General features: G+C 52.8%; 1 protein-coding gene across 1 annotated transcript; it reads left to right on the top strand.

The window, feature by feature from the left end:
* The first annotated feature begins 80 nt into the window (after nucleotides 1-80).
* On the top strand, nucleotides 81-13,256 carry CCT7 (chaperonin containing TCP1 subunit 7). Its single transcript, XM_065662389.1, has 12 exons — nucleotides 81-187; nucleotides 2,172-2,325; nucleotides 2,911-3,017; nucleotides 3,367-3,492; nucleotides 4,106-4,158; nucleotides 5,365-5,536; nucleotides 7,473-7,637; nucleotides 8,705-8,893; nucleotides 9,482-9,579; nucleotides 10,131-10,263; nucleotides 11,297-11,503; nucleotides 12,634-13,256. Exons 1-12 carry the CDS (start codon nucleotides 182-184, stop codon nucleotides 12,856-12,858), a joined length of 1,635 nt encoding a protein of 544 aa, XP_065518461.1. The 5' UTR covers nucleotides 81-181; the 3' UTR covers nucleotides 12,859-13,256.
* Nucleotides 13,257-19,978: the final 6,722 nt, after the last annotated feature.

Below are 19,978 nucleotides of genomic sequence, written 5' to 3'. Positions count from 1 at the left end.
CTATGGTTACTAGGGAACGAACGGCGCCTCGCCGGGGGGCGCTCTACCACCCATACCATAGAGCACAGCCGGAAGCGGTCGCCTAGCAACGCCCGCTTCCCCACCCGGCCCGGGGAAGCTTCTGGGCGGGCGCGGTGCATTGTGGGGTGGAGGCTGTCCGAGCCGGGGGACCGCCGCCGCGATGATGGTGAGTGCCATCCGCCGCCATCCGCGCCGCCGCCGAGCCCCGCTGCCCGATGGCCTCCCCCGCCGCCTCCGCCACCCTCCGGGGACCGCGTTTGGCGGGGTTGTGGCGGCGCCGGTGCGGGGATGGGCGGGCGGGGTGGGGATGGAGGAAGCCGGCCTGGAGTAGGGGCCTGCCGCGACCCGCTGCGGGAAGGGGCACGTCGGGGCCTGGGGCGGGCTGGGTCGGAGCGGAGCGTGCCGGAGCCGGGGCGCGGAGCTCCGGGGCCTCCGGGGCTGTGGCTGCGTCCCCCGGCTGCGGAGCCCCTCAGCTCTGAGCCCCGTTGTGTGGCTCAGGAGCAGGCAGGCTGCAGCCCGTGTGTTCCTCCGTCTTCTCGGGGATACAGGGGTTCTGTTCCGTTCAGATCCGCGCTTTGGTCGGGGAGGATCAAGTCCTTCCGGTTAGTTCCACAAACGTAATTCCAGCTTTTGGGAATCCTCACCGTGATCCTCACACCCCTCTTGTACTCGCACACCGGTCCCTCAGCCTCATGCTCGTCAGTGCAGCAGCCGTAGTGCGATTCTGTGCCCGCGGGTGCCTGTTGGGAGCTGGGTGTCTCACAGACCTCGGCTGTGACTGCGCTTTGTTTGAGCTCTGCCTCTGAGGCACGTCTGGTTCGAGCTCTAAAGCGCTGGTGCTGAGCACTGAGAAACCCTGGTCTGCTGCTGCCCTTCGCGTCCTCGGAGCTATCTCCAGCGCCTTGTCAGGCCGGTATCAGCACTTCATAGACTGACAGAGGGGTTTGGGTTGAAGGGACCTTAAAGCTCATCCAGTTCCAAGCCCTGGGGAAGAACCTGTGCCTCCCACACATCTTCCAGCAGTTGCAGTCCTTGGGGCAGCTTGGACTCTTCTTGATTTGAGGTGTGAGGGGCAAAAGGCTGCTGTGTCTGTTCTGCTTAGCATCTTGCTGGTGCTATAATAAGAATAATAGATCACTGATCTCTTTGCAGCACTGGTGCAGTTCCCTGCTCAGTAGTTACTGTGCGTACTGTCTTATCCAGTCAGCTTCACAGTCGGAACTTTGCAGTTCCTGCTGTGTTGAGAAAGCCTGCTTGTTTTGGCGACAGTTATGATATGGTCCCAGAGGGAGACAGCTGGGTGGGTTGAGAGCAGCCCTGAAGAGAAGGATTTGGGGGTGCTGTGTGAGGAGAATCTCCCCATAATCCAGTTTCAGTGAGCGTTTGAGGCCAGAGCCCCCCCTTGTGGAATCCTGCCCCTCTGCTGTGCTCTGGGGAGACCCCCCCTGCAGTCCTGGTCCTGCTCTGGGGCAGCAGCACAAGAGGGACGTGGAGCTGTTGGAACGAGGCCAGAGGAGGCCATGGAGATGCTGCGAGGGCTGGAGCAGCTCTGCTCTGGAGCCAGGCTGAGAGAGCTGGGCTGGGGCAGCCTGGACAAGAGAAGGCTCCTGAAGGGGAGACCTGAGAGCAGCTCCAGTGCCTAAAGGGGCTGCAGGAAAGCTGGAGAGGGGCTTGGGACAAGGGCCTGTAGGGCCAGGCCAAGGGGAATGGCTTGAACCTGCCCGAGGGGAGACTGAGCTGAGCTCTTAGGCAGAAGCTCTTCCCTGGGAGGGTGCTGAGGCGCTGGCACAGGGTGCCCAGAGAAGCTGTGGCTGCCCCATCCCTGGCAGTGCTCAAGGCCAGGTTGGACACAGGGGCTTGGAGCAAGCTGCTCCAGTGGAAGGGGTCCTTGCCTGTGGCAGGGGTTGGAGCTGGATGAGCTTTAAAGTCCCTTCCAACAGAAACCACTCTGTGATGCTATGAATTTGCGTTACAGTTTGAGTGATGGAAAGCTTTTGGATTGTGTGAAGGTAGAGGAGTATTTAAGGAGGCTGTAGGGTTTGGTCTGGTTTCATGACGGCAGCCTGCTGGGCTGTGCAAGGCCTTAGCTCTAGGTTATCCACAGGCTTTTGGGACTGGAGTATTGACCCTGGTGTGTGTTCTCTCTCCAGCCAACTCCGGTTATCCTGCTGAAGGAGGGCACAGATACCTCGCAGGGGATCCCACAGCTCGTCAGTAACATCAATGCCTGCCAGGTTATCGCTGAGGCCGTGCGCACCACGCTGGGACCTCGTGGCATGGACAAACTCATCGTGGATGACCGGGGTAAGCATGGGGCTGTCCACAGCCGCGGAGAAGTCACTGGAAATCATCTCCGTATTTACTCAAATCTTTGTAACAATTAAAGCCAGTATTTACTGGTTTAGACTTCAACTTCCTCACTCCAGACTGAGCTTAAATCTTATGATAGAGGTTCAGTTTCTGTCTCAGTGCGCAGTTTAACACCTTGACTCTGGCCCCTGCTGTTGAAAACAAGACAATTATTAGACTTACCTGTGGAACTCCTTGCTTGCTCTCTACTGGCCTGAGTTAAGGCAGCTGTGAGTTTTCTTGTGAGATTGGGTAGATCCAGTGTTAATGGGACTGGACATGAGAAAGTCCACGCCAGAAAGGAGAAGCAGTGTGTCTTGAACCATGTCTTCAGCTATCTGATCATTTCTGTTCTTTAAATGAGGCTCCTAATATCTGTGAAGTTACTCAGCACTTACGGCTGAGTGTGAGGTCAGTGGATGGTGCTTAGTTGAGTTTTACTATTTTGGGTGTGATTTAGGGAAGAGGCTTCCCCCCACTCTGGAAAGGCTTTACTCACAGCACTCTAATCTTGGCTGTCCTTTTCTATATCAACCCTAGGCAAAGCCACCATCTCAAATGATGGGGCCACTATCCTGAAGCTCCTCGATGTTGTCCATCCGGCTGCGAAGACTTTGGTGGACATTGCTAAATCTCAGGATGCTGAGGTAGGAAGAGAACCTGCCTGTGCTCAGAAGCACAGCCTGCAGCAGCAGGCTTGTGCCTGGAGGGAGTTCTGTGGGCTTTTAACTGCTGGGAATTGCACATGGAATGCTGGTATTTTTTCTGGTTTCTTCACTCATGCCTTCTCTTCTGTGATAACTTTCAAATCTGTGTCCCTGCCCATGGCAGGGGGTTGGAACTGGATGAGCTTTAGGGCCTCTTCCAAGCCAAAACAGGCTGGGGTTCTATGATTCTGTGAAATCTGATTTGCCCTTGAGCTTCTTGTATGGTTTGGAAGCTCTGTCACAGCAGCTCTGCAGTGTGAGGGTGACACGGCGTTTCCTCTCCGTGCAGGTTGGTGATGGGACCACGTCTGTGACTCTGCTGGCTGCTGAGTTCCTGAAGCAAGTGAAGCCCTATGCGGAGGAAGGTCTCCATCCTCAGATCATCATCCGTGCCTTCCGCACAGCCACACAACTGGTGAGGCAGAGCTGTTTCTGCTTAGGGCTATTACGGGCTCCTCCAGACAGGAATTCTGGGCCAAAGAGCAAAACCAACACACTTGAAGGCAAAATTCATTCATGAATGGGTGTGGGGAGGCCCTTTAGTGATCTTGCAATGTCTTAATGCAAACATCAGCTGCCTTTTCTGGTGTCAGTGAGCTGTTACTACCAGTAACTACCTCTGGAGCACTGTTGCTTCCTTTGTGTTTTCTTTTTTCCCAAGGAAGAATGAATACATGGTAAAATCTGGTTCCCATTTGCCTGATCTCTGCTACTCCTTAGTAAACCTTCTGCCTCATGAAGCTCATCAGCCCCCACAAGCTGGGTCTTCTATGGAGGTGACCTCCCTCTGTAGTCCTTTGGTTCCCCAGCTCTGCTGAAGACAGTGGAACAGCTCTGAGCCTCTTCCCAATCCTCTTAAACTTTCTTTGGTGTGTTTCTTACTATGCTGGAATAGCCTAAATGCCTGAAACTTCACTGATGTTGAAGTAAGGAATAAAAGACACCTTAAAACACAAAGAGAGGAGTCGGAGATGGGATCAGCTACGAGCATGAATCATTAATCCAGCTTTTGCCTTGTGTTTTGACAGGCTGTAAACAAGATCAAAGACATTGCTGTTTCAGTGAAGAAGGAAGATAAAGAGTAAGTTTCCCTTGGAGATGACCTGGTTGTAGAGCTGAGCTTCAGTCAGATGCTGTGAGGGTGTTTGAGTTCCACTGGGGCTGTGGCTGAGGTCTCAAGGTCAGGATAAACAGCCTCACACAAGGGTTATTCCGGAGTGTTTGGGATTTTCCTGCTCCTCCGAGGGAGATGCCCTTGTCTCACTTGGGCTGCAATGGTGTATGTAGGCCAGTGTCTTCACTGCACATGAAGGAAGCTGGGGACCAATATAAGTGGCCTCATTTCTTTGTTGCAGTGGTGGTGACTTGCAGCTCTTGCTGCAGTCTGGGACTGAGAATCAGATCACTTTTAGCTGTTGGATCCTTATTTCTCTGGTGTCCCTTGTATCATTCACTCTCTGTTATGGTGTACATTACCTGAGTTCCTGGAATCACAGGTTCCGAGGGTGAAAGGGACCTCCAGGATCATCTGGTCCAACCTTTCCAGGCAAAGCATGACCTGTACTGGATGTCCCAGCACCCTGTGCAGCCCAGTCTTAACAGTGGCCAGTGTTGGGAATCACCACTTCCCTGGGCAGATTGTTCCAATGGTTGTTCTCTTTGGGAAGCATTTTGCCTCTTGTGTCCAGTTGGAATCTCCCCAGCAGTAACTTGTGCCCATAACACCATCTCTTTCCATGGACTTCTTGTACAAAAGGAGTCTCCATCTTTGTAGGCACCCTTTAAGTACTTGCACTTGGTGACAAGGTCTCCCTGAGCCTTCTCCAGGCTGAAGAGTCCCAGCTCTCTCAGCCTTTCCCCACACGCTTACCGGTCCTTGGATCATCTCTGTGGTCCTTCTCTGGACCTTCTCCAGTGCCTCCACATCATTTTTGTACAACAGGACCTAAGCTGAACAAAATCCTTTAGAGAATGTGCCACCTTTAGAGGGTTTCATACACTTCCCACTGCCTTTGGATGAGGGAGGGGATGCTGGACCCTGTTTAGCTCAGGCCTGTGGTGTCTAGAAGCCAGCTGACCTGGTCAGTGCTAGTCCAGTGCTTGGTTCTACAAGGGAGAATCATACTTTGATAGTCTGGGCTTCCCTTGTGTGCCTTGTTTTCTCTTGTCCATAGAAGGGAGCTGATCTTTGCCTCTGTTAGAGTGGATTTATGCCATACCTGCTGGTTTGTGAGCCTGCAGAAAGAACCAGCAAGTGAGCAAGACCTTTCTACTTCCTTTCTTGCAGTGAGCAGAGAAGCCTCCTGGAGAAGTGTGCAGCCACAGCCCTAAGCTCTAAGCTCATCTCCCAAAGCAAGGAGATCTTCTCCAAGATGGTTGTAGATGCTGTCATGATGTTGGATGACTTGTTACAACTCAAAATGATTGGAATAAAGAAGGTGCAAGGAGGTGCTTTGGAAGTAAGTGCTCTTAGATCTGGTCCTAAAGGGGTGGGAGACAGGGATCACAGCTCCTTTAACTGTAGCAGGAATGCAGCCTGGCTTCATAATGTCTGTTTGGGAGTTACCAGAGCAAAGCAAAGCTGTTGATGTAAGGATAAAGCTTAGTGAGTAGAGCTTGATTTCTTCACTGCAGGTAGAGAATCTGTTCTCTTGGGCCGAACACCCTCTGACCTCGCTGTCCCTCTGCATCAGATGTTGTTACTGGGTTGGAAGGGATCTTAAGCTCATCCGGCTCCAGCCCCTGCCCCGGGCAGGGACCCCTTCCACTGGAGCAGCTTGCTCCAAGCCCCTCTGTCCAGCCTGGGCTTGAGCACTGCCAGGGATGGGGCAGCCACAGCTTCTCTGGGCACCCTGTGCCAGCGCCTCAGCACCCTCACAGGGAAGAGCTTCCTATGAGTCCTGGTTGTGGGCATGAGCACTGGTTTGGGAAACATGGAAAGGAAACCTGATGAAGGAGCTGATCCAGTGGTGGGCAGGAGAGCTCTGGGGTTCATACCACAGTGCTGGAATACCTGTTGTTTATGGGGCTGTGTTTGTGTACATGGCAGGGATCTGTTCCTGGGCTGCGGACAGTTGGTGTGTCCCTGCCTGTGTCCTGTAGGTGGGGTCACTTGGGACCCTTGTGCTGAAGAATAAAGCCCTCCAGTCTCTGGGTTGTTACTCTGTTACTGTCTGTAAACACTCTGCAGGAGCATTTTCATTGAGAACAGACATTATGGTCACCCCCAGACAACTGATGTAGCGAGTTAGGAACCTCTTGGCATCTGTTGGTGTGGTGTCTGAGCCTTGCAGAACTTGGTCCCCTGGGGAGGGTGGTGTCTCCTGTCCTGGATTAAAGCAGGACTCCTTAATCTAGATTGTTTGGCCTTTGGGTTCTGCTGTCAGACTCCGAGGCCTGTATGAGGATGGGGCAGATGATTTAGCAGTTTGGTTCTCAAGGTTGGTTTGTGAGAGATCCTGGAGCATCTCACCGTGTCAGAAGAGAGAGGCTGTGCTTGTCCTGGCTTAGAAGGGACAGGGCTCCTCTGGGCTTCAGCGCCTGAGTAGAGCCACCTCTACAGCATGTAGTTAGATCATAGAATCAGTTAGGGTTGGAAAGGACCTTAAGATCACGCAGTTCCAACCCCCTGCCATGGGCAGGGACACCTCACACTAAACCATGGCACCCAAGGTTCTGTCCAACGTGGCCTTGAACACTGCCAGGGATGGAGCATACACAGCTTCCCTGGGCAACCCATTCCAGTGCCTCACCACCCTCACAGTAACGAACTTCTTCCTTATGTCCAATCTAAACTTCCCCTGTTTCAGTTTGAACCCGTTACCCCTTGTCCTGTCACTACAGTCCTTAATGAACAGTCCATCCCCAGCATCCCTATAGGCCCCCCTTCAGATACTGGAAGGCTGCTATGAGATTCAGATGCTGGTTTCTCTCCTAGCCATGAAGTGAAGCAGTTCACATCAGGGGGCAGTATTGGGCAGGGCAAATCGTACTGTGAAACCATCCTGGAAGTGGTGATGGAGCATGGAAAAACAAAGCAGGGGAAAACAAACCCTCGAGTGTGTGGCTGTGGATGGGAAGTATCCATCTTCAAAGGGAGAAATGGAAAAGACATCAGAGAGAGAACAGATGCTCCATCCCTTGATCTTCAGCTTGTGTGTAGCATCTTTTATTGTGGTGTCTTGAGGGTAGGAAGGGAGTGATAGAAGCTGCTTTGTGAACAGGGAGAAGATACTCACTGCTTGTTTTCCCTAAGAGTGGGTTACTCAAAGGAGACAGCACTTGGTGGACACTTCGGAAATGAGGACTCAATGCAGGGAGTCTCCTGTGGGAGTTAGGAATGCTGTGGACAGAACCATGGGGGGGCTGAGCCTAACACAGATCCCTGTCTTGAAGGACTCTCAGCTGGTGGCTGGAGTGGCCTTTAAGAAGACGTTCTGCTACGCTGGCTTTGAAATGCAGCCCAAGAAGTATCAGTGTCCCAAAATCGCCTTGTTGAACGTGGAGCTGGAGCTCAAAGCTGAGAAGGACAATGCTGAAATCAGAGTGAACACTGTGGAGGTAAGAGCTGAACCTCTCCTGCTCCCTTATGCCTTCTGCCTGCTTGGGAGCCAGTGGTAGAAACCGTATTCCCTTCTGCACATCCGTTTCTTCCCTGAAAATAGATGGGGGGTTGTAGAATGTTTTGGATTGGAAGGGACCTTAAAGATCATCTAGTTCCAGATGCCTCATGTGGGAGAAGGGAATGACAGACTCTGAATGACAGGTTTAAGGGCATGTTTCTGCTCACTCACAGTGCCTCAGCTATCCCATGATGTGCCATCAGCTTTGTCATGACCTCTTTATGCCGAATAGTGCCTTTCCAGTGCTGTGAATCCCAAAAGAGCCTCTCCATATTTAAGCAAACAATTGGACAATAGTTTTTCATCCATCTTAAAATCCCTTTATGAGCAATGGTCATTCCCTGACACCTTCTTGGGAAGCTGCATGCATTTGGTTCCTGCATATCTGTGGTACTAAAGACCTCTGGGTGCTTTGCTTATGGGGGCTTGGTCCCATTGTTGTGTTGTTTCCTTAAAGCCCCCTCTCTGTTGTGATGGATGCAATGGTGTTTCCTGTACTTGGCTGTTGTTCTGGTGTTGCTGTGTCCTTGGGTGAGATATCCAGCTGTTTGTGGCTGCATTTCACTAGCAAGCAGAGCACAACAGGCTGGTGAATCCCAAGCACCCTGGTAAAGTAGGTTTCTTGGGATTGGTGTTTTCCCTCTGTGATACTGAGTGATAAGTCTCTGCACCCCGGCATCCCTGCACAGTTCTGTGAGCACCTCTCAGACATCAGTATAACCCCTTCCTCCTCCTTATGCTCTCTCTTGAGCTGTCACTGCCTCTGTACCAGCTCATCCATCCCCTTTATCAACTCCATTCTGCTTCTGGAAGCATTTTAATAGTTCTGGCTCTTTGGCATAGATAAAGTGCCCTAAAATCATCTTTAGGTCTTAGGAAGCAGCTGTCTGTGGCTGAATGGAGCAGCACCACGGCTGCCTTGGAGAAGAGCTCTTTCCTTGCTGCACCACAGGATGGTGTTTGCAGCCCTCTATAACACGATCACTTTTTCCTTTCTCGTCCCAGGATTACCAGGCCATTGTGGATGCTGAGTGGAACATCTTGTATGACAAACTAGACAAAATCCACAAGTCAGGAGCCAAAGTTGTCCTGTCCAAGCTTCCTATTGGAGATGTGGCTACTCAGTACTTTGCAGACAGAGACATGTTCTGTGCTGGCCGTGTCCCAGAAGAAGACCTCAAGCGAACAATGATGGTGAGATCCCTTCTGTCACAATGAAGATGTGATTTAGTATTAACAGTGCCAAGCTGGTCACTCCCAGACAGGGCAGCAGTTGGTGGCTGAACGCAGAAAGATTTAAAGTTAACCACAGTGGCAAAAATGATGTGATCTTATGTGAAGTTGCCATATACTGACAAAGCTGTTCCTTGATGGAGGGAACAGTCACACCCTCAATGCATCTTTACTGCTTTTTGGTTTCTCTGCTGTTGCTCTCTATTAGGGTCTGTGCATTCCATCAGCAGAGGTTTATTTTCCCATGTCCTTTCCTGTTCCATCATGAGTGGGTTTTAGCTTTCTTCTTGTAGCTGCTGGACTCCAGAACCTGTGAATCAGCACTTGGAAGCAGCGCAGTCTTATTTTGCTGTCAGGGATTGTTTCTGCTGTTGGTGCCTGCAGGGATGCACGAGGTGGGAGGGGAACTAGAAGGGTTTTTTTTCTGAGTCTGGCCTTCTGAGGTGGTTGTTCCAGCAGTAAAAGGCTGTGTGTGAAGAGTGGAGCTTGCTGGGCATGTGTCTTGTTTCTCAGTGTTAGTAATGTTGGGCTTCCTTCCTCTCCCTGCAGGCCTGTGGTGGTTCCATTCAGACAAGTGTCAATGCGCTGTCAGATGATGTCCTGGGTCGATGTGATCTTTTTGAGGAGACTCAGATTGGAGGAGAGAGGTAGATACACCAGTTGTGAGGATGTAGTGCTGTGTAAGCATAGAATCCCAGCCTGGTTTGGGTTGGAAGGGATCTTAAAGCTCATCCAGTCCCAACCCCTGCCACAGGCAGGGACCTCTTCCACTGGAGCAGCTTGCTCCAAGCCCCTGTGTCCAACCTGGCCTTGAGCGCTGCCAGGGATGGGGCAGCCACAGCTTCTCTGGGCACCCTGTGCCAGCGCCTCAGCACCCTCCCAGGGAAGAGCTTCTGCCTAAGAGCTCATCTCAGTCTCCCCTCGGGCAGGTTCAAGCCATTCCCCTTGGCCTGGCCCTACAGGCCCTTGTCCCAAGCCCCTCTCCAGCTTTCCTGCAGCCCCTTCAGGCACTGGAGCTGCTCTCAGGTCTCCCCTTCAGGAGCCTTCTCTTGTCCAGGCTGCCCCAGCCCAGCTCTCTGAGCCTAGCTCCAGAGCAGAGCTGCTCCAGCCCTCACAGCATCTCCATGGCTTCCTCCGGCTTTGCTCTAGCAGCTCCACGTCCCTCTTTGTAAACCCTCCTTGCACTGTGCTCTTGCAGGTACAACATCTTCACAGGCTGTCCCAAGGCAAAGACCTGCACAATAATCCTGCGGGGGGGTGCGGAGCAGTTCATGGAGGAGACGGAGCGGTCCCTGCACGATGCCATCATGATAGTCAGGAGAGCCATCAAGGTAAGGACCAGAGGAGATACCTCCCTGCTGGTGTGACATAGGGGTTATTGAGGTGAACTGGCATAGCTCTTAACTCACAGAAACATCACACAGCAGCATTTGGCTGAGGATTTTGTGGGAAGACCAGGAGCGCTCAGCTGATGGAGGGCACAGATAGGCAGCATCTGATTGAGGAGCTCAAGTGGTGTTCCTTGGCCAAAGCAATGTTGTGTCTGCAGCTTCCCAACTGCTTTTCAGGCATCCCTACTCTTCAGTACAGCTGTAACGTGTGCCTGCTGTGTGGTGTGTTCTGGAGACTATCTCCATCCTAAAGGGAGCATGAGATTTTGGCTGTGTCAGATAGCTCTGCAGTAGGTTTGAGTAGCAGGATTGATGTGTGCGTGTCAGAGCCTCGTAAAGCCACGTGTTTCCTCCCGCTCTGAGTAACCAGTCTGAAGGGCCACTGTCCCCTGGCTGTGAAGATGGGCTGGGAGCACCATGAGGGGTGTCTGAGGCATGTGGTGGATGTTTGCTCTGCTTGTGGAGTTGCTGGTCCTGTGTGCCACATGCTGGCTAACTGGGGGTGTTTCAGGTTCTGCATAGTCACAGACTAATTTGTGGTCACAGCCTCCTTCAGCCATCCCCCTGGTCCACTATGGGGCCCTCCGTGCACTGAAGGTGGATTCTCTTACACTGTGGACCTTTATAGGCTGTGGAGGCACATCCTGCCTCACCATGGTCTGCACCACAGGCTGCAGGGCCTGCGTGGTCTGCACCACAGAGCAGAGGTGCCTGGAGCACCTCCTGCCTCCCTCTGCACTGACCTTGGGGTCTGCAGGGCTCCTCCTCTCATGTTCTCACTGCTGCCTCTGGCTGAAGTTTCTCTTGTGCAGGTTTCTTATCCCCTTCTTAAATCCCTTATCCCAGAGGTGCTGCCACCATCACTGATGGGTTCACCATTGCCCAGCAGTGGGTCCACCCCTGGAGCCCCCTCTACCAACTCCTTCCACCCAAACTCAATACACAGTAACAAGAGTTTCCCCTTTCCTTCCAGAATGACTCAGTTGTTGCTGGTGGTGGTGCCATAGAGATGGAGCTTTCCAAGTACCTCCGGGACTATTCCAGGACCATTCCAGGCAAGCAGCAGCTGCTCATAGGTGCTTATGCTAAAGCCCTGGAGATCATTCCCCGCCAGCTCTGTGACAATGCTGGCTTTGATGCCACCAACATCCTCAACAAGCTCCGAGCCAAACACGCACAGGTAGGTGCCCATCTCTGAGCCTTCAGTTGGGGAGAACCAGTGGGATGTGTGTGGCTTCTTTCCTCCTTTCTTCTTTCTCCTGATGGATCTGATGGAATTCAACCCATATGAGGTTTGTGTCCTCTTTCACATCACTTGGTGCAGGTTCCTATAGAAGGAACTGATGTGTTTTCCTTTTGATCATCATAACTGTTGAGTGATGGGAGGTTTGAGTTGCTTCTTAAAGATGCATCATTTGTCAAGGGGGAGCTTCTAGATTCAACATGAAAGTCATACATAGAATCAGATTCCATGGGCTGGAAAGGACCTTAAGATCATCCAGTTCCAACCTCCCTGTCAGGCAATACAGGAGTTGGCCATGTGCTCTCCAGAGCAGCTGCAGATGGAAGATCCTGGTTTCCTCACATTATTTTGGACCTTGTGTGTGCAAATCCTTGCTAATTCAGCCAGCAATTTGCTCCTTGGCTTGTCTCAATAGTACCTGCTGCTTTGAGGGGTCATTCCTGCCACGTTTCATCCCACTGATGATTGTGGGGATAGAGAGATGCCCTGGAAGGAGCAGCTCTATCTTGAGGTGCAAAACTGGGGCTGTAGGTGGGGGAGTGGCACAGCAGTGGTGTGGAAGCCGGTCCTGAAGGCTTCTACAGCTTCTCCCTGAGATGGAGCACACCTCTTTTATGAAGCTTTGCTGACAACAAATGCTTTTTGGGTGTTTCCTTCAAATATTCTTCTTGGAATAGGCATCCCAGGGCAGTGCTGGAGTCACCGTCCCTGGAAGTGTTCATAAACCATGTAGACGAGGCCCTCAGTACCATGGGTTAGTGGTGGCCTTGGCAGTGCTGGGGTACGGGTTGGACTGGATGATCTTGAAGGTCCTTTCCAACCTGGCTGATTCCATAATTCTTCCTCCACACAGCAGGGTCCAGTCTCTGCCTCTCCCTGCTTGTTTTTGCTTCCCAGTGCATGGCTTGAAGTCACAGACTGGTTTGTGTTGGAAAGGACCTTAAAGCTCCTCCATTTCCACCCCCCTGCCATGGGCAGGGACACCTTCCACTGGAGCAGCTTGCTCCAAGCCCCATCCAACTTTACCAACCCCATAACCACACCCTGTCCCCTCCTCTGTCCCTCAGGGGGGCACGTGGTACGGTGTGGATGTGAACAACGAGGACATTGCTGACAACTTTGAGGCCTGCGTGTGGGAACCGGCCATCGTGCGCATCAACGCGCTGACGGCCGCCTCCGAGGCCGCCTGTCTCATCATCTCCGTGGATGAAACCATCAAGAACCCCCGTTCCACTGTGGATGCTGCGCCCAGTGCCCGGGGCAGGGGTCGAGGTAAAGCCCATAACCACTGAGACCTGCTCCCCATGGGGCTGGAGCTCTCCTCCAACGTGCAAAGTGAGAAGGAATTAGGATGTCGAGGTGAATTAAGAGGCCCTGCACCATGTGGTCACTTTGAGGGCTTCAGGCAGCCACTGGCCTTGTTGAATTAGAGTCAGATCTTGGCCTGGGCACCACAGCCCCCCTGGGAGATGCTCAGCCCCAACATACCCTGCACAGCACTGATCTCCGTAGGCTTTGCCTCGCCATTCCACATGGAAGCCACGCTGAGTGGAGCCCTTTGGGCCTGGGCAGGTTGTGCAGCCACTGTGGGGCTGGTTTGTATTTATACTCCTTTTATTTCCTTTCTGTTTTCCTGCTGGAGGGTTGGAATCCAGGCTCAGAATAAAGAGGTGACTTTGTTTCCGTGGCACATTTGGGGCTCTCTCTGTTCTCTAGTGCATGCTTCACCCTGCAGGGTGGTAGCTCATGGCTGGAGTTAAGGGTGAACCTCTCAGGCTGGTTTTTGCCCTGTCTAAAAGCAGGTTCTGTGCTGGGAAGCAGGATCTGCTTCCCTGTGCTTCCCAGACATTTACCTTTATGCAGGGGCTCTCACATGGAGCTCCCACCTATTGCTCAGTGACACTTCTGCTTGCTTTTACTTAACTGTCCATTTAAATCCCATCTTTTCCTTCCTAGAAGGAGGCTCAGAGCAGTAGCTGTGTCTGTCTCTGCCCCTGTGAGGGGCTGTGTGGGGCTGATGGTACTTCAGAGCCACATCGTGGCTCTGGGACCATCTCCCAGAGGAAATCCCTTTGGGGAATAGGGAGACACTTGGGTCTGATAGGTTGAAAGTGGTACTAGAGGAGCGTGGCAGAAATGTGGTATCTGTTTGATACCAGCCCTTTAAGATCTCATTTAATCAGGGAAGTTGATGGTCTGTTACACCACGGAATGTTCATAAAGCTCTGCCATGCGACAGACACTGCGGGCATGGGGCATGTCCCTTAATGTGACAGTTGTGGCTCTTCCTCTCTGCTCAGGCACGTTCAGCAGCACGTGAGGGTTTGTACTGAAGAGCCAGTGCAGCCGCAGCTTCTGTGTTAAACACTCTTGGTTCCTGCAGGGGGATCTCCCTGGAGCACAGCAGAGGGGCAGGATCCCCTCCCTGAGCTGCTGCTCACGCTCTGGGGGTGCACCCAGCACACGGTGGGGTTCTGGGCTCAAGCACTTGCTGAAGCTGGGTCATGGGGAGCTTCTCCTCACCCAGCACCCCCAAGTCCTTCTCTTCAGGGCTGCTTTATCCCTTCATCCCCCAGCCTGTGTTTGGGCTTGGGATTGCTCCCACCCTTGCACTTGGCCTTGTTGAGCTCCATGAGGTTTGCATGGTCTCACCTCTCCAGCCCATCCTGGGAAGATAAGCTGGGAACTGGGAATCCTTCAGCCATCTAGGCTCTCCTCCACCAAAAATCAGCCCCCCTTTTCCTTGTTTTTCATTTGGGTCTGTTCAGAAACACATGTTTAAGGCTTTTTCAGCAGAGAACCGGCACTAACGTGTTCAAGCTCACCTATTCCCTCTGCAGTGGTCCAAGATCAGCCCCCTCCATTGCCAAAGGTCATTGGGATGGGAGCTGAATCCCTCTCATTCCTTTCTGAGCCCTCCCTTTGCTCACTGCTGCCTCCAGGCTCTCTGACAGCATCTTCCACAGCCAAACGCTTCCAGCACCCCACTCTGCCCAGTAACCCCCCCCCACCAAACTGGTCCTACTGGTTTAGTGCCAGAGCAGAGTGAAAGGCCCACCTCAATCTCCAGAGTCTTTATTCAACACCGAATCATAAAATAGCTCTTTACACACCTTGGGAAGAGGGTTAATTCTTGGGTTTTCCTGGAATTCTTTAAATACACATGGTTTACACTCAGCAAATGTCAAAGCAACAACATCAAAGTGCATCTACAGGTGATAGTACCAACCAAAGTGCTAAAGACACAGTCTCCTGCCACCACCACCACCTTGTCCCTTGTCCCCACACCCCCTGTCCGCACCACTCTTCCCAGTGGATTTAGCAGCCAGGACCTGGTTTAGCAGGACCAGGGGATGGGGAAAAGGGACGTTTGGTTCTCCAGACACTGGCACATGGCTGCAAAAAAGACTTAAAATAGACCTCAATTTGGATAGAGTTAAAAAAATACCAACTCAGGAGGCAACTGCTGCCTTTGGGAATGCTGGAAAACCACCGGAGCAGCTGCTGCCATGAGGTGCTTTAGGGATATGATTGTGATTCCTGGATTTTATATATATATATATATATCATATATATATATTTCTCTCCATCCTCTGATTATCTCTAAGCAAGAGAAGCCAAAAGCCATCCCACACCATTGCACCTATTTGGCCCCGGCCCCAACTGCCTCATCCCACCCCTCCACGGGGCTCGATCCTGAGGCTGGATCAGACAATCCCAGTTTTCCCTCCTCTGTCATCCCAGGGAGGATGTGCAGCAGCTTCCCCATGGGCAGAAGGGATTGTTCCACCCACCACAGCGGTTACTTTTGCCTCCCATGGTGGGGAATGTCGTGCATCAGTACCACTCGTGATGCTTTGGTTGCAACAAACCATCTCCAGTTGCTAAAATCTCCTCATTCCATGTTCTTTTTCTCTTGGATTCTAGTATTTTAAAGCATTTTGTGATTTGGCACCAATTCCCAAATCCTTTTACTCCTCCCAGATGCTTTTATTCCATCCCAGCATGCAGGTTTTCAACCCAAAATCATGGAACCAAAGCATGGTTTGTGTTGGAAGGGGGCTTAAAGCTCCTTCAGCTCCAACCCCTGCCACGGGCAGGGACCCTTTCCACTGGAGCAGCTTGCTCCAAGCCCCTGTGTCCAACCTGGCCTTGAGCACTGCCAGGGATGGGGCAGCCACAGCTTCAATGAGGAATCAGCTCCTGGGGTGGGAGCTCCTCAAAGAGCCACCAGAACACATCCATCAACCACTTCCAGAGCCTTTATCAACACTTCCCAGGGGGGTTTTGGTCTGCTTTAACCACATTTAGAGCCTTTTGGAGGATCCAAGCCCACTGGGCATGGATGTTCCTTGGGGGCAGCTGGGATCATGCCTCATGGCAAGAAATGGGATGTTTTTCCTGCTGCCTTTGCTTGATAAAGAGGTTTAAAACCTGGTTGGGCAGAGCCAGTGTGAGAATTCCTCTTTCCTTCACGACCTTCCACCCCTGCTCCTATAAGGGGATGGAGGCAGGTGGTCCCTGGAGCATCCTCAGCTCCTGGGGGCAAAACTCAACACCCCATTGAGAGAAACATGGATTGGGGATAAATTTGACCTCCAAGCTGGCTTTGCTGGTGGTGTTCCTCATGAGATCCCAGCACCCAAATTCCACTGAAGCTTATGCCACAAATAGGGAAATTTGGGGCAAACTCACTGGAAAATTACTGAAATTCCATTAAACTGATCCTGTGGGAATTGGGGTTGGCAGGAACCATCAGCTCCATCCATCCAACCTCCTTTGGATGGGGCCATCACCATGACCCTGAACTAAAGCTTCTCACCACTGGTGCTCAGCCCATGTTGGGTGGCTGTGCCCTGGCTTTTGCTGGGGATTGTCATTGCAGAGGCACTGAGGGGCTTCTCTAGGGTCTAATATGGGGTTGAGTTCATGCTGCTGCAGTCCCTTCCCTACCAGCACCTTGATTTCAAGGCATTCCCAGGGGATTTGGTGATTTCTCCATCATATCCAGAGGAAATGGAGTTGAAACCCCACGATGGATGTGGGGAATCCATGGGCAGCGTTGCCAGAGCATCCCGTAGGGATGAGGGAGGGAAAGCAGCAGGGAAAGATCAATCTTGACATTTCAGTGGAGGAAACGGGGAGCTCTTAATGAACTCGTTGCCATTAACAACGCTGCTAATGAGGAGCTACCAAGAGAGATGCAGGGTGCTGGTTACCACCAAGCCTGTGTCAGTGTGCCACCTCCCTTCATCCCAGCTGAGGAGGAGGAGGAGGAAGCGACCCATCTGAGCCCAGGAAACAATCCTGGAATGGTTTGTGTTGGAAGCGACCTTAAAGCTCCTCCTGCCACGGACAGGGACCCCTTCCACTGGAGCAGCTTGCTCCAAGCCCCTGTGTCCAACCTGGCCTTGAGCACTGCCAGGGATGGGGCAGCCACAGCTTCTCTGGGCACCCTGTGCCAGCGCCTCAGCACCCTCCCAGGGAAGAGCTTCTGCCTAAGAGCTCAGCTCAGTCTCCCCTCGGGCAGGTTCAAGCCATTCCCCTTGGCCCTACAGGCCCTTGTCCCAAGCCCCTCTCCAGGTTCCCTGCAGCCCCTTTAGGCACTGGAGCTGCTCTCAGGTCTCCCTTTCAGGAGCCTTCTCTTGTCCAGGCTGCCCCAGCCCAGCTCTCTCAGCCTGGCTCCAGAGCAGAGCTGCTCCAGCCCTTGCAGCATCTCCATGGCCTCCTCTGGCCTCGCTCCAGCAGCTCCATGTCCCTCTTGTGTTGAGGACACCAGAACTGCACACACGGTGGCTCCTGTTCAGTTTCTCCTCATCCAACACCTCCAAGTCCTCCTCAGGCTGCTCTGAATCACTTCTCTGCCCAACCTGTAGCTGTGCCTGGGTGCAAAACAATGCAAAAGGTGCAAAATGGGGCAGAAAACCCAAATTTCCATCTTACAACCCTGAAACCTCCTCAAGATCTTTTGTCATTGCAGGATTTTGGTTAAATACGTGGCTTTTGCTAAGCCAGAAGGTGGATTTTTTGGGAATCACACCCCAAGGGGAGGGGGATGAGTTGGTCTGGTCACACCAAAGCACCAATTTGGGGTGAGGTTGTCCTGCTGCAATTCACAAAACCCTCATGGCAGCGATGGGATGGGGATATCCCGCATCCGCCCAACGCTCCACATCCACCAGCCATGGCCACCAATGGCACCAGCTCACTGATGAGCACTGAAGGTTTCTCCATGTGTCCTCAACATCTCCCCCTGCTTTCCATCATCCCACCCTCCCCTTCCCATGGCCTGGAGGAGCCAGGTAAGGAGCTGGGAACACAGCAAACCTGGAGCAACCACCTTCAGTCTTCAACCATGACTCTCCAACACGATAGTCTTTAAGCATAGAGGGTATAAACATGCTGAGGATAAAACTTCCCTTTAAACTCTTCTCTTTTCCTTCTTTTCTGTATAGAAATAAATACTTTGTGGTTTTTCTTATTTTTTAAGGGATTTTCACAGGTCTCTGCGCTGTTTCCAATGGGAACATCTCCGCTTGGGACCACGCTGGTGGGATGAAGGATGGATGGTCCCCAGGCGGTCGTAGCTTTGCTGGGTGGTTCTTTTTTGCTGGTTGGGGCATCTCTTGCTTTTCTTGCCCCTGGATTATGCATGTTCCAACCTCCAGGGGTGGAGGTAAAGTGGTGGTGGGCACCTTGGGAGCTCATCCAGTGCTGCCCATTGGGATATGATGGGACAGGGTGGTTTCTCACAGGCTTTTTTGGGCTCCCACATTTTGTCCCTACAGGGAACAGCATTCTCCTGGAAAGCCGCAGTCACAGGGGGAATGGGGTGCTTCAAATAGGGGGTTATGGCCAAGAAGCTTACCCTGTTTCAGAGGAGACAGCATAGACGGGACGATGGGTGGATGACATGGTCTCCTGAGGTGCTTCCTAGGGTTGGAGGCCTCCAGCCCACCACCAGCTTCATTTGGAATCCAGTTTGGTTTCTATCAGGGTCCCAATGGGCTGTCACACGCTGGGAGCCCTCAGCTGAGGTCTGCAGCTCTCACGCCGTAGATGAGGAAGAAAGGTGGTACCAAGATGGATCCACAGCCTTCATCCTCCCGAGGGATGCTCTGTGGCAACCCATCACCTCCAGGAGGGGGAGATGCCCTGCGAAGGGCTGTCTCCTCACATCCACATTGACCAACAGGCACCGAACCTTCCAACGATGGTCCAGAGAAGAGGACAACCCCCAAATCTGCTTTTCTCTGTTGGCTCCTCTCAGCTCAGCACACTGGGTCCAGTCATACCTGGTTGGGGCTCAGGGTTGCAGGGCGCTGATGGGTCCCTGCTGCTGGCAGTGCTGTGATGGGTGTCCCCATGGCATGGACACCTCCTGGCACCTTCAGGATGGAGGATGGAGATGCCTGACCCTGTTGGATGCTTTCCCAAAGCCTTTTCCTTTGGAATAAGGGCATTTTGGGGGTGATGGTGTCCTCGCAGGCAGAAGATGGAGAAGAAACAAGGATTAAAAACCAGATGTGACCATAGGCAAAGGATCTCCAGGGCAGTTGGGTTGGTGCTTTCACAGCAGCTTTGGATGTCAGGACAGTTTGGCCAGGATTTCTCCATCAGGCTGCTCAGGAAGGCGACGAGATGGCAAATGTGGGTGTCCCATTCCAGTCCCTATCTCCGCGTGGGACAACGTGCTCCGGTGGGACTCTGAGCTCCGGTGGATGCTGATGGGGACAGAAGCATGACCCGTGCTTCCTGGTGGACGAGGACTTTGGAGATGGTTTATTGCCTTGGCAGGAGGGTTTGGGTGGGCAGGAGGTGAGGCTGGAACCATCGTCTCCATGGTGTCCTCTGGCTCCTACAGCCCCGGGATGCAGCTCCGCCACCCGCGCTTGTGCTGTGGTGGCTGCCGGCTTCTGGGCAGTGTTATCCCGGGTTTGGGTGTCCCTCTGATACACAAATGGACATGGAAACGAGTGGAAATCCTGCAGGAAATGCTGGGCACCGTTTCCTCTGGAGGAACAGCCCCTTCCCACCCAACCTCCATCATCCCGTGGATGGATAAGGATGGTCCAGCCATGATGCTGGTAACGATGGGGTCTTGGCAGATCCATCCTCAGCTCCCACACCACCAACCAACCGAAACCCCCCCCGAAACAGAGATTGAAGAGAAAGACATTCCCCAAACAAGGATCCTTGGCAATGAGCAGCCACAAAGGGAGGTTCGAAGTCATCTTCCCCCCCCCCCCCCAGGAACAAGCCCTGCTTCTTTGGGCAGCCAAAAATGTCCTGAAGTAGCACCTTTTGCCCGTGAGCTGGCCTTGGGGACAGGCTCTGGTTGCCCATCACTGAGGCCTGCAAGGGTTCAGGGTTTCTTTGTGCATGAGCCGGTGTCTCCGTGCTCCAGGTCCG

This window comes from Lathamus discolor, chromosome 1 (assembly GCF_037157495.1).
Source record: "Lathamus discolor isolate bLatDis1 chromosome 1, bLatDis1.hap1, whole genome shotgun sequence".
Classification (NCBI taxonomy): Eukaryota; Metazoa; Chordata; class Aves; order Psittaciformes; family Psittacidae; genus Lathamus; species Lathamus discolor.
The sequence above is the reverse complement of the archived record's forward strand: the minus strand, read 5'-3'. Positions and strand labels throughout refer to the sequence as shown.

What these genes read in the sequence shown, in the direction of transcription:
- CCT7 (XM_065662389.1), top strand. An exon ending in TCCGCACAGCCACACAACTG is followed by an intron (nt 3,493 to 4,105) that starts GTGAGGCAGAGC and finishes GTGTTTTGACAG; the next exon opens with GCTGTAAACAAGATCAAAGA. An exon ending in TCCGAGCCAAACACGCACAG is followed by an intron (nt 11,504 to 12,633) that starts GTAGGTGCCCAT and finishes TCTGTCCCTCAG; the next exon opens with GGGGGCACGTGGTACGGTGT.